General features: G+C 46.2%; 2 protein-coding genes across 2 annotated transcripts; both read right to left on the bottom strand.

Annotated features, from left to right (window-relative positions):
* Nucleotides 1–398: 398 nt before the first annotated feature.
* Nucleotides 399–3,911, bottom strand: LOC139101925 (uncharacterized). Its single transcript, XM_070655437.1, has one exon. It carries the CDS (start codon nt 3,909–3,911, stop codon nt 399–401), a length of 3,513 nt encoding a protein of 1,170 aa, XP_070511538.1.
* Nucleotides 3,912–4,677: 766 nt separating this feature from the next.
* Nucleotides 4,678–5,642, bottom strand: LOC139101924 (uncharacterized). The gene is made up of 2 exons (XM_070655436.1): nt 4,848–5,642; nt 4,678–4,731 (listed from the first exon to the last, which is right to left on the bottom strand). Exons 1-2 carry the CDS (start codon nt 5,640–5,642, stop codon nt 4,678–4,680), a joined length of 849 nt encoding a protein of 282 aa, XP_070511537.1.
* Between the last annotated feature and the right edge of the window lie 8,388 nt (nt 5,643–14,030).

Raw genomic sequence — 14,030 nt, 5'->3', positions numbered from 1 at the left:
ACTTGCGCGTGTTTATGCTCGTCTATTTATTGGCCCCGAAAACAAAGGACCTTGTCGTCGGTTCGCGTCGAATTACCTTGGGGCGGTCGATAACCCCTCGGTGTGGTATACATCTTCTCGGCCGTTTTTCTATGATCTATATATCGGTCGGTCGTTGGCCTCACGCTGCCTTAACTTATTTATTGTTTTCGTTTTATTATTTTCGCGTCGGTGTTATATACCGGTTTCTACAGCCTTCTTTTCGTTGTCTCGAAATTTTAAATTAATTACAAAAATTGTCGCGATAACATCCCGCCCCCCTTGAAGGGCTGTCCTTCAACGAATATAATTTTGCTTGCAATGCATTTCGTCCTTTGATTATAAGTTGCAGTCAGTTGCGTCAAAGGTTACAATATTCATTACGCTACCGTCTTTACATTTTCGTCCGGATCTAACGGCAATACGGCCAATTTCGTGGACGGCCGGGTGACTTCACCCTTTTTTGTGCGAATCGTCGCCGTCCGCACCACTCCGTCGGGCCCCGGGTGCACCGTCTCGACTCGTCCCAGCAACCACTGCAGAGGGCCCAGTCCCGGCTGTTGCACCACCACCAACTGTCCCACGCCGATGGGTGTCCCCCTGTCCGTCCGCCACTTCGTGCGCTGGATCAGAGTGTGGAGGTATTCTGCACTCCACCGCTTCCAAAAATGCTGGCGCATCTGCTCCACTCGTTGCCATCTAAGCAGCCGACTTTCTGGTACATGTGTAAAATCTGGAAACGATAGGCTACACAGCGCCGCACCAATCAAAAAATGACCCGGCGTGAGGCATTCTAGATCGTTTGGATCCGCACTAATCGGCGCGAGTGGTCTCGAATTTAAAATCGCTTCAATTTCGCATAAAGACGTATACATTTCTTCGTATGTTAAATGTGCTTGTCCTACTACTCGATTTAAATGCGTTTTTGTGGACTTTACCGCCGCTTCCCACAATCCGCCGAAGTGAGGCGCGTAGGGTGGCATAAACTTCCAACTTATGCCCCTCTCGCTTAGGAATTCGCGCAACGCGGTGCTCGTCGCCTCGCTACGCACGCAGTCTAACATTTCTCTCAGCTGTTTTTCGGCACCCACAAAAGTCGTGCCGTTGTCCGAATACATGCATTCGGGCCTGCCGCGCCGCGATATGAAACGCTTAAACGCGGCTATAAACGCGCCGGATGTTAGATCGCTCACTATTTCTATGTGCACCGCACGCACGGTGAAACAAACGAAAATCGCGAGATACGCCTTCGTTAATTTTGCGTTTCTCCGTTTATGCTCTTTTAACAGTATCGGGCCCGCGTAATCTACGCCCGTGTGCGTGAACGGTCGCGCCACGTTAACCCGCTTGCCCGGCAGATCTGCCATTTTCGCTTGCGAAAATTTCGGTTTACATTTAAAACATGTTACGCAGTTACGCACTATCTTTCGCACCACGGCACGAGCCGCGATCGGCCAAAATCTTTGCCGAACCATCGCCAAGGTGGTCTGCGCCCCGGCGTGTAACGCATTTACATGCTCCGCACGTACAATCAAGGTTGTGAGCTCGCTATGTTTCGGCAGCAGCATGGGATGTTTTGCATCGACATTCATTGTTGCGTTCTTTAATCGTCCGCCCACGCGTATTATTCCCGATTCGTCCAAAAACGGAGTCAGCCCGAGGAGGTGACTTCGACTATTCAACTCGCGCCTCTCTTGTAACAATTTATATTCGTGCGGGAAGGCCTCGCGCTGCACTTCTCTCACAACAACCCGTAAGGCCTCGTCGAATTCACGCGGCGAAATTGTGATCCCCGTCGGCCTCTCGTAGCTCGCGCATTTAACTCGTCGGCAATAAGCGATTATTCGCACGATTCGGTTAAGGCTAGACTTTCGTATCAAAAGGTCCCGAATAATGCCTCGGCTCTCAACGGCAGCCACCGCGGCGACCGCACGTTGCTGTTCCGGCAATTCGTCTGGTATTTTTATTAAATTATTCGGCCACTCGGTTTCCTCCGATCGCAAGAAGGACGGACCGTTCCACCACAGGGACGAGTCTTTTAATTCCCTCCCGCTCACGCCGCGCGATAACATGTCCGCGGGATTGTCCGTGGACGGCACATGCCGCCAGTCGCTCGCTCGCGTAAGACGCTGTATTTCGCCCACTCGATTGGCCACGAAGGCCTTCCATTTTCGGGACGGCGACGCTATCCATTGCAACGTGATGGTCGAGTCCGACCAAAGTATTAATTTTCGTTTTTCGACCTGCCACGATTCGCGAAGCTTTTCTATCAGCCTTGCTAACAGTACCGCCGCGCTGAGTTCCAACCGCGGCAACGACACCGCCCGAACGGGTGCAACGCGTGATTTAGCCGTCAGCAGCGCTGCGTGGTGTTGGCCGAACGCTCCAGTTGTTCGCAGATATATGCAAGCGCCGTATGCGCGCTCGCTCGCGTCACAAAAACCGTGAATTTGCACCTGTTTACTCGCTTCCGAGCCCACCCAGCGCGGCACCCGAGCACCCCTCAGAATCTGCAATTGCTCGCGAAAACTCGACCATCGATGGTGCAGATCGGGAGACAGCGTCTCGTCCCACTCTACCTGGGCTTGCCAAGTTTCTTGCATGATTAACTTGGCAACTATTATCAGCGGTCCCATTATACCGAGGGGGTCAAATATGCTCGCGATCTCGGTCAAAATTGCACGCTTGGTGATTCGCTCTCCCTGCGGATTTCGGCTTGCTTCGATTATTATTTCGTCCCTGCGCGAATCCCATTGGATCCCTAAAATCTTTTTATCGTTTTCCTCGGCCAGTAGCGCTAACTGGCTCTCGCCTTGTTCGTCGTGTGGTATTAACTCCGCATGATTCGAGAGCCATTTGCTTAACTCGAATTTGCCGCGTCGTAATATTGAAATGATTTGCTCGCGCGCTGTTATTGCATCTGTCACCGTGTCTGCTCCGGTGAGCAGGTCGTCAATATAAAAATCGCGTGCAATACGCTTCGCTCCTATCGGGTACGCCGCTTCATTTTTCCTCGCTAAATCTAGTAAGCAACGCGTGGCAAGAAACGGTGCCGCCGTCATGCCATACGTTACCGTGCGCAGCTCGTATGTCCGAACTGCCTCGTTCTCATTTTCGCGCCATAAAATGCGCTGCAACTTCGTCTGAGATTCGTCTATAAGAATCTGCCTGTACATCTTAACGATGTCGGCCGCGAAAACGCAACGCCACGTGCGAAATCTGGTTAGAATAGCCACCAGATCCTGTTGGATCGTGGGGCCCGTCATCAATGCGTCGTTCAACGCGCACCCCCGGCTCGTCTTGCAGGACGCGTCGAACACGACCCTCAGTTTTCCGCTTGCATCGCCTCTCTTAAACACACCGTGGTGCGGCAAGTACAACGCCCCCGGCTCGTCACGCTCCCGAGGCGCAATCAGTCGCATGTGTCCCAACTGCGCGTACTCTCTCATGAAGCGGATATATGCGCCCTTAAATCGCGGATCGCGCCGAAATTTCCCCTCCACGCCGTGTAATCGTTTCAGGGCCACATTCCGCGACTCTCCCAACAGTGCGAGTGCATTCGGCTTCACCGGAAGTTTTACGATGTATCGACCCTCCCGGTTGACGCGTACATTCTCGAGAAAGTGCTCCTCGCACGCGCGCTCGCTCGCGGTCTCACGCGAGGCCCCGGCGATCTCTTCGAGCTCCCAAAATCTGTTCACGCTTTCGTGCAGCTCCGCGTCCGAAATTACCGCATGCAAGGCGCAGGCTCCCGTCGGAGCTCCGCGCGCATTAACCGATCGTCCGGCCAGGACCCATCCCAGGCGCGTCTTCTGAAGCATGGGGTGGTCGCGCGTGGCGCGCATCTGCCCAACGCACACCAGCTCCCAGAACAACTCGGCGCCGATGAGCATATCAACCGCGTCCGCCCGGTAGAACCGGGGGTCCGCCAGTTGAATGCCTGCGGGAATTTTGATCATGCCGCGCCGCAGAGAGACGGCCGGGATCCGGCCCGTGATCCGATCGGCCACCACGCACTCGATCTCGGTCTCGAAAGAACTCGTACGCGAGCGTATCCAAACCCGTGCCACCCGTGTGGAGCGTGACGTTAATCTCCCAACGCCCGAAATTGTGAGATCCACCGAGCGCGAACGCAAATTTAACAATTTCGCGGCCTCCGTCGTTATCATGTTTATTTGCGAGCCGGAATCCAACAATACGCGAATCGCTCGGCGCGAATTTCCTTCATTCCCCGCGTAAAGAATCGCCGTTGACAAAAGCACGCCCGAGTCCTCCCCCCGCGCAACCTCGCGAGCGACCAGAGCCGCGGTCTCCCCGGCCGCCGCACCCGAAGCTCCCTCCGCGGATGTCGGCTGCCCCTCGCGACCCCTCGATCCCTCGCTTGCCCCACGGCTTATATGAAGCAAGGAGTTGTGCTTGCTCTTGCACAACCTGCAACTGCCCGATGGGCACTGGGCAGCCCGGTGCGCCGTGGAACGAAGGCAGTTCAAGCATAGGCCCCTTTTTCTTATCTCGGAGATACGCCGCTCGATTGACAGCCCGGCGAACTCGCGGCACGCATACACCGCGTGTTCGCCCTGGCAATACGCACAGCTGATCGCTCCCGCTGCCGCGTGTAACGCCTGTCGTTTGCTGCCGGCCCGCGTGATCACGCGCGAATCATCGCGCTTCTGCACCGCGGCTGCTTTTCCCGGAATCGCCTCCAGCACGCGACTGCGGTGCGTCAGAAAATCTTTAAATGTTTTAAATGTGGGTAATTCCGGTCCCGCGAGCGACGCGTGCCACTCTCTCAAGGTGGTCGGATCGAGCTTGGTACTCAACCAATATACCAGGATGTCGTCCCACCTGTCCGCGTCTCGTTTCAGCGCCTTTAAAGCTAACAAATGTCGCGACACGCTGTCGCACAATCGCTGAATCTCGCCTGCGTCTTCCCTGACTATTGGCGGGAAAAACATTATCGCCTTCAAATGCGCGTACGCAATCGCTCGCTCGTTATTATAACGCTCCCCGATTAAGGCCCACGCCGCGTCGTAATTTGCGTCGGAAATTTCGAGAGCATCTATAATGCCCAGCGCTTCGCCCGATAACGCTCCCTTCAAGTACTGTAGTTTTTGTACTTTAGCGAGCGAAACGTTATTATGTACGACGGTAAGAAACATATCGCGGAACGGAAGCCATTCCTCATACCCCCCGGCGAATACCGGTAGGTTTAGTTTAGGCAGCCTGACATGACTGGACGTGCCCGCGGCCTCCTGACCATTCGATCCGCCCGCACTCAGCGTCGGTGACGCGCGTATCGGCGTCGCGTCGAGAGCCGCAATTGTCGTACATAATTTATAATACGCCTCCTCAAAGGTTTCGCGGTCTCTACCTTCGGTTTCGTCTATGTCCTCAATTCGGATTTGAATCGCGTTATATTCATCCCAATAGCAATCCAACTTTTTCCGTCGTTCCCGCAATTGAACTAGGACCGCGTCGTTTACCACTGACACGCTGTTTGCATAATTTTCTATGCGTGTGCACGCTGCTTTAATCGTGGCTCGACGTCGCCTTAGCTGCGCTAACGCGTTCGCGACCGCCGCCGCCGATGCCGCCTCGCTCGACGACCCGCTAGTCGTCGCCATGTCGCAATATTATCCGCGCTCGTCAATTAAGAAATTTTAACTTTCGCGATGCCTCACGCTTACAAAGCCGAAATATCGAAACAATAAGACTGGTGCAGACTCTGTGCAGCTCACCGCTTTACGGCTCTCCGATTCCGCTCCTCAGCAGCTCTCGTCAAGTCTGTCGTCCACAGTCCGCGCGGTCGTCTCCGGTTGACCCTCCAACGGACTCCTGGATCACCGTTCTCGATCAGGCTCCAACCGTTCTCCCCGCTCGTCCACTGGTCGCCTTGCCGGGCTGGAATCCGGCTCGAAGGACCATGAAACTTGTCGAGGCCGTTCTCACTCGTTCGGTTGAACGAGTCTTCCTTCCCTTCCTTGGAGATCTCGTGCGGAATGGTAAAGAATCGGACTCTCGAAATTATATTTTTGCGATATAATTATATTTACTCCTCTCAAAAAAACGAGAGATTGGTACGAGTCCAGTGTCGGGCAGACAGTCCGAGCCAGACGAGGTTAACAATTTTTTATTTCGTTATAGTTTTTTGTGACGACTGACTTGCGCGTGTTTATGCTCGTCTATTTATTGGCCCCGAAAACAAAGGACCTTGTCGTCGGTTCGCGTCGAATTACCTTGGGGCGGTCGATAACCCCTCGGTGTGGTATACATCTTCTCGGCCGTTTTTCTATGATCTATATATCGGTCGGTCGTTGGCCTCACGCTGCCTTAACTTATTTATTGTTTTCGTTTTATTATTTTCGCGTCGGTGTTATATACCGGTTTCTACAGCCTTCTTTTCGTTGTCTCGAAATTTTAAATTAATTACAAAAATTGTCGCGATAACAGAAGTATTGCAACTAACAAGTAAACATTCCCAAGTCTGACTCTCCGATTTTAATGAAACTTGGTAGAGGAGCCACGTATTTTTATTATCAGCAATGGTCAATGTTTTAGGGGTGAAATCGACCCTCAAAGTTGGGGGAATTAAGGACGTATTATGATGTTTTATGTATGAACAACGCACCAATCAATATAAAACCAATTGGAAATTGTTATGTTAATTAATAAAATTTACAATACTATATTTTCCATATGCACTTGTTGCGAAAGGGCTAACTACCTCTAAAAAGTTATATTTTTACACTTTTTTAACTGTAGCAGAATAAATTATTTATCTATTGTAATAAAGTAAGACTCACCAAAATTGTTTACATGTTTACTCTTTCATGAACCTAAATTAAGGGTAAACCATTCTTGTATATCTTGCCGTTTTTCGGAGAAATCCGACAAAGCACAAAAAAAGTAATATATTTTTATTTTTTGTTTTTTGTATTGTATTAAAAAAAATTTTTTATTTTTTGTTTTTAATTTAAAAAAATTATATTAATTTTTTATTGTTTTTAATAACATTTTTCGCGCATATTTTATATCTAATTTTTACTCGCTATACTTTTTACAAAAAATGATAATTACAAAAGAATTCTTTTATGCACAAAGATGTTGTACATCATTTTTGTAAAAAGTATAGCGAGTCAAAATTAGACATAAGATATGCGCAAAAAATGTTATTAAAAACAATAAAAAAATAATATAATTTTTTAAATTAAAAACAAAAAATAAAAAATTTTTTTTAATAAAATACGAAAAACACAAAAAATAAACATATATTACTCTCCTTTTGTTCTTTGTCGGATTTCTCCAAAAAACGGCAGGAAAAGATTATATACTTTAAGAAATGGTTTACTCCTTAATTTAGGCTTATGAGAAAGAAGTAAAAACATGTAAACTTAATTTTTTTTTGGCTCTTTATATTGAGTCTTACTTCATTACAATCGATAAATAATTTATTCTGCTACAGTTAAAAAAGTGTAAAAATATAACTTTTAGGGGTGGTTAGCCCTTTTGTAGCAAGTGCATATGGAAAATATAGTATTGTAAACTTTATTAATTAACATAACAATTTCCAATTGGTTTTATGCCGATTGGTGCGTTGTTCATACATAAAACATCATAATACGTCCTTAATTCCCCCAACTTTGGGGGTCGATTTCACCCCTAAAACATTGACCAATGCCGATAATAAAAAATACGTGTCTAATATTTTTGGCTCCTCTAAAAGTGTACCAAGTTTCATTAAAATCGGAGAGTCAGACTTGGGAATGTTTACTTGTAAGTATTGTACAATCCGAGACAATTCTGACGCATTTATTTTTAAACAAATATCAAAATTGCAGACGCACGCCGATCACGCGTGAGCACAAAAGTCTTGATGCAACACACTTTCTCTTTCGCGAAATTTAGGTGAGGTAGGTCCAAACCTCTGGCGGGGAGAGCGGGGCTATCTCTATATAAAAATCAGACCAAGGTACAGTCACTGGCAATAATGGCCTGTCGCACTGCGGCGACGGCGGCTCCCGTGCGTGAGGTGGGGCAGTGTGCGTGAGACCTCACCGCGGATCGCGTACGTGAGGCGCGGAACGCCGAAAGGAGCGAGAGGACGGGGGCCTCTCTCTCTCTCGCTCCGGTGAGTGTGAGAGAGAAGCATGGAACGGCTTCGCTCTTCACGCGTTCGTGTTTATACGGGTAGACAAGGATAGAAGTATATCGTAAGAGTACGCTATTAATTCTAGCGTATACTTTAAGACATTTCGCGATTTTTAACAATCGAAATTAAATACTCATGTTAAAAGTCGCGAAATGTCTTAAAGTATACGCTAGAATTAATAGCGTACTCTTGCGATATACTTCTATCCTTGTCTACCCGTATAAACACGAACGCGTGCAAGAGAGAGAGCGAAGGTGCGCCTATAATAATTCCTTAGCGTTCACTCATGCTTTCTCTCTCACACTCACGGGTCGCGAGCGAGAGAGAGCATGAGAACGCCCCCCACCAAATTTTCCCCCGTCCTCTCGCTCCTTTCGGCGTTCCGCGCCTCACGTACGCGATCCGCGGTGAGGTCTCGCGCACACTACCCCACCTCACGTACGGGAGCCGCCGTCGCCGCAGTGCGACAGGCCATTATTGCCGGTGACTGTACACTGCAGTAGTTATTATCTCTCTCTCGACGCCTTTTATTATGAGTAAAGGATAACGATTGAATAGTAATAAATAAAAGTAAATTTTGTACCACCAAACCAGTGTGCTTAATATGTAATCAATTCGTTCCACGACAAGTCAGCGTTTGTAGCGAGTATACAAGTGCTCTTGAAGAAGCATCTCAGGGCCCCTTTTTGCTGCCAAAGATCGTAGTGAGCAGGCGTATCACTGCCACAGTGTATCGAGCGTAGAGGCATTTCCAAGATTTTTATTATATAACAACACGAATCACACAACGCGCAGGAAAAAAAGCAAATTAAACAGATTCGGTTTCAAATCAAGCAGGTTCTTGTATTAAATCAAGACCCGTCTAAACTCGCACAGAACTTAGATTTTCTTCTTGCTTCCGACGGCCTATCTTACCATCCGGTTCTGATTAATCATCAAATCAACTATTCGCACTTCTAAACCATCAACAAAACCGACCCCAAATATAAAACATATAAACTACGCTACTTATTCGGACAAAATACAACCTTAATGAATTCATTTACGAAGCTTAAAGTCGGTTGACATTTCTGTACAAAAAAAAATCGTCTCTTTCGCGAAATGAGTTTGGGAGTTAGAAAAAAGAATATTAGACGCGCAAACTAGAAAAGCAGAAGCAATAAGCGACAAATTTTGAGTCTTAGTTAACCAACACCTGAAAACCAGTTTTTCCTGCGGCTTCAATAAAAGCATAATAGAGACAAAAAAGAAGGAACGTTCAAAAATATCGAAAAATGCGCTATTGAAATCGAGAGAGAATTAACATCAAAATCTATGATAAGACTCGTCGTGCACGTCGAAAAACCACTTTCCAAAAAAATAGTTTTAACGCGTCAAATAAAAACCGCACCTGTCATTTGCCAGTACTGTCAAAAACGCGAACACACAGAGGACAAATGCTGCAAAAATAAATAATAAAGTTCGAAATGGATTTAATTAGAATTTCTCGTAAAATCGAATTAAATATACCACCGATGCTTTGCGTAATGATCACAAATTCAATCGACCACCGGTTGCTCCCCATAACTCGAATTACTCTAATAAAAATTTTAGCAATCGAATCTCACAGTCACGTGCAGATATTGCAAGAAATCCGGGTACGTTTACAAATAACACTAGGAAAGTGTTATACGGCGATTTTCCTGAAACTTGGCATTCAAGTAGTGCATGGAAAACGATTGAACACTTATTTCGTTATATCGGCCCAAGAGCCGTTTAAAGAGTGGAAATTACTGTTATCAATTTTGAGAATAAGCTCAACTATTTTACAAATTATTTTAAAGATAGTTACAAAATCAAGTAACTAAGGGTTTTTGGGGTCGCCGATAACAAATCTGAAGTCTGTTTTCAAAAATTTAAAATAGCGAATCTAATACGGCGGAAAGTCCGTGCAAATACAATATAACTAATATACACTGTGGTTAGAACAACGTATGCTTCTGTACGGCGAGGACGTAACTTCTTTGCGTGTTTTTTCTTTACAAAAGGATTAAACGTTGCACAGCGACTGCTGTTATTATTTCCTTATTGTTTTATTCACAACACAACTGTTCAGTTAACAGTAACGAGCGCTATCATGAACTGAAGTCGCACGCAGATAGAAGGAGCACAGTGTTGTAACCACAGACTTCTATATTATAGGCTAAACCGCTAACTTCTCTCATTTCTTTTATGTAAAGCTGTTGTCTGCGCAGAAAAGGATGCGCAATATAAGGTTTAGTTTATTACGAAAACAGCTATATTCACACCACAATTTAAACCTTTAAAAACAACATGGCATGACATTATGCCTGAACCTTATACTGCACATGCGCGAGAAATGTACATATTTTCTGACAACAGTTAAAGGAACTAGTTAGCGGTCTAGCCTATAATATAGAAGTCTGTGGTTGTAACCCTAGCTCCAATTACGAGAATAAAGTAACACAAAATATTGGCATAAGATCTCACGACGAAAATCAGGTGAGGCTGCATCAGCAATCCATTTAAAGTGATGAAAATAAAAGAACTATAAACATATCAATGAAAAAAAAGAACAGTTGCGAGACCTTATTGCCGAAATTACTAAGGTTGCATTGGCCGAGTAACCGAGTTACGGTCATACAACCTGCTGACGTTGAAGAACCAGCGTCACATTAAATATCGGCGAGTCGGAACTCGCAGGCAGGTAGTCAAGTCCTTAACGCCCGTCCACAGATTTCACTCGTAATGTGAGACGCGTTGCGTGCTGAATATCACTATTCCTCGCGGAGACAAGGAGCAGCCGCGAACGTAGTCACAAGTACCTAGCCGATAGTCGCAAGTGAGTGGAATAAATGAGACATTATTGTACCAAGAGAAAATAAAATTTATTAATAAGATATAAACATGTTGTTCAACGGCCCCCTCCAGCCCGCACCCCGACGGTCATCGAAAAACGAACTCCGTACATCCATTGTTACGTCAAAGGTTGGAAATTTTGAGTGAGTTCATTTACCGCTACTCGGATGCTTAGGAAAAATCACGAGAGTAGGTAAGGAGGAGGAAAGGGCTTGGAAAGTGACGTAATAGCCGATCCTTGCGTGGCGCGTATTTGGAAGGCCACGCGTAAACGCACTAGGAATGGGTTCGAGTCGGTTGCGTGGAGAAACTAGCGCGTAGTATTTGTTCTTTTTAGGGAAAGAAATTTAATTCTTATTCCCTGGGATAGAACTTGAGGTGGTTTTTCGCAACAAAGGATACTTAGGTTAAGTTGAAATAACTGTTTCTGAGATTTCAGTAATGTAGTAGACAATTTTAATCTTAATTAAAATACAAATTTAGAAAAAAAAAACAGATTAAACGAATTTAGTGAGATAATGATATAAAAAAAAAAAGGAAGAGGACTTAATAAAAGATATAATTTAAACATTTTAAAATTTACAAAAAAAGAAAAGAGGAAAAAGAAATGTATTAATTATAGGATTTAAAAACTAACAATAATAATTTAAGATGGAAGACATTACTCTAAATCAATCTCTACGATTTCTGTTTTCCGGGCCGTCGACCTCGGAAATACCCTGTCGATCAACCTGATCGGAGCCAGGAAGGGATGTTCCACCCCGGGATAATAAATGAGAATATTATGATCAGGAGTCGCCCTTCTGGCTTCCCTCCTGATCTCCTCGGGATCAAAGGAGTCGGGGCCTATTGTATAGGCCCTTTCCGGGACGGGATCCGTCCACGGAGTGCAGGTGCTCCGGAAGAGTTCGAGGAGAGGGTCTACGACTTCTCTCGGTTCCTCTTGCTCCTCCAGGAACTCTACGCTCGGGGCAGGGGAAGGGGAATGTTCCGGGCTGTCAAGCTCATGCCAGGAGATGGTTTCGTCCTCGGCAAAGGAGTCGACCTCCTCGGGTTCCCCAGGATAAGGAGTCGGTGACCGGATGGGAGAGGAGGATGCTCTAGGAGCAACTCCAGGAGAAGGTCCGGAGGAATTCAAGGAAACGTCTGGAGTATAGGACGGAGTGGTAGGGCGGAACAGCTCCGGCTCAGGTTGAGGCGATAAAGTCGACCTTGAACGCGACGGCGATGGTGTTCGCGCCGGAGTATTCCTCTCTGACTCAATGTCTTCGCTGTTACTCGGTGAGTTGGGAGGTACGATGGGCAGAGGAGACCACGACCGCTCTGATCTGACTTTCGGAGGTTCCGGTGTGACCTCCCTTGGCGCTGCCGCGAATAAGAACTGGACAAAGAAACTTTGAACCAGTTCTCGCAATTCACGTATTTTACGATTTCTTCGGGCGCGGCTTTTCTTAATGGATCGAAGATTTCTTGATTCCACTAAAAGGTATCAATTTGAGTTTGATTTTAATAAAATGATTAAAGCGGGAAATACGTCAGGGCAACACGCCGCATTCTTCCTTCCGGATCTCTCAATAGATTGCTTCGAAAATTCTCCCGGTACCTCTGTCCGGATAGGCCATCACTCGAGCTAAGGTTTAGATAGTCACCATTTACTGGCAGCATATCGTAACCTCTGACAGGAGGAGACCCATTAACCGAACCGAATCAAGGAAGAACCCAAAGGATTCTAGAGAAATACCTACTTCGGAAAGCGCAAACGGCACCCTGGCAATACCCACGTCATTCATTTTTTAAGAATAAGAATTTTAGAACTTTAGAATTTTAGTGGAATCATTTAAAAGGGGAGAAAGTAATGTGGTTAAATGAAATAATGAGACTTACTTTTCGATGTCTTCGGTTGCTCTCGGACGAGTCCCTTGCAACTTCTTTATTAAAATCGGCTCAGGAGTGAGTCACAAGTCACACACAGTAACAATAATATTATCGAGAAAAAATTTAGAGACTGAATGAGAGCGAGTCCCGCTGAAACACGCGGTTTTATAACCTTGGAAAAGGGGTGGGCTAGCGCCGGATTTTCATTTTTGAAAGAGTCAGTGCTCTGATTTGGCGGCCATGTCCCTCCACTTTTCCTTTTCTTAATTATTGGTTATTCGGATCTCATCCGTTCTCTGATTTTCCTAAGCTCTAGTTTTCGTCCTTAGATTTTTAATTAGTGGTGAGGAGTTCCCGATATCTATTGGCTCGAGAGAAAAACTCGGTTGTACGAAACTCCGCCCGCATGGCTTCCCCTTCCAACCTTCCAGAATATTGTCATTAATAGTCGGGAGAAAATTCCTAAGGACCCCCTTTTCGTTATCACCGGGTCGCGTTTGTTTATGGGATCCGGTCGCGTGTCATATTCTTATGACTGCAGTTTTCACCCCCTTCGTTTGTTTATGCTTCGTAGTTGTGATCTCAAGTGCTTCACTTATCGCCAGATATTTGATACTGATTCCAAATCGTTTTAGGTTTCTTCTAATATTCTTTGAAGAGTTTTCTGTTTAAGTTTTCCGTCGGTATCTATGCCGTGATTGTTCTAAGTTTCATTTAAGCATCCGGCGATAAAGATTTCGGAGTGTAAATTATTTCTTCTGGAAGCGTGGAAGTTCTCTCTCGTCACCAAATAGTCACGGTTTACTCTTTTTATCTAATTTATTGAACGCGTGTCGGAAAAAAAGAGATGTGGAGTCCGAGGACGTAACACATCGCAGTGCAACAACATACGTATATTCGAGAACGTAAGGCCTAATCAGTGGCCGAAAGCGCGGTGGCAGCAAATCGACGGTTTTATAATAAGTCAAGCGACCAATTAGAATCATTCTCTTTAGTTGATTGAACAAGAGCTCCTACTACATAAACGCGTGGAATTTTGACATTATAAAACCTTTAAAACAGTAACGGATTGCACGTGATTTCTATCCCCGTTGAACGGGACAGAGCGGTTTCTCCGCGCGAGGCTCGA

Source organism: Cardiocondyla obscurior, linkage group LG04 (assembly GCF_019399895.1).
Source record: "Cardiocondyla obscurior isolate alpha-2009 linkage group LG04, Cobs3.1, whole genome shotgun sequence".
Taxonomy (NCBI): Eukaryota; Metazoa; Arthropoda; class Insecta; order Hymenoptera; family Formicidae; genus Cardiocondyla; species Cardiocondyla obscurior.
This window is presented reverse-complemented; position numbering and strand designations above follow the sequence as displayed.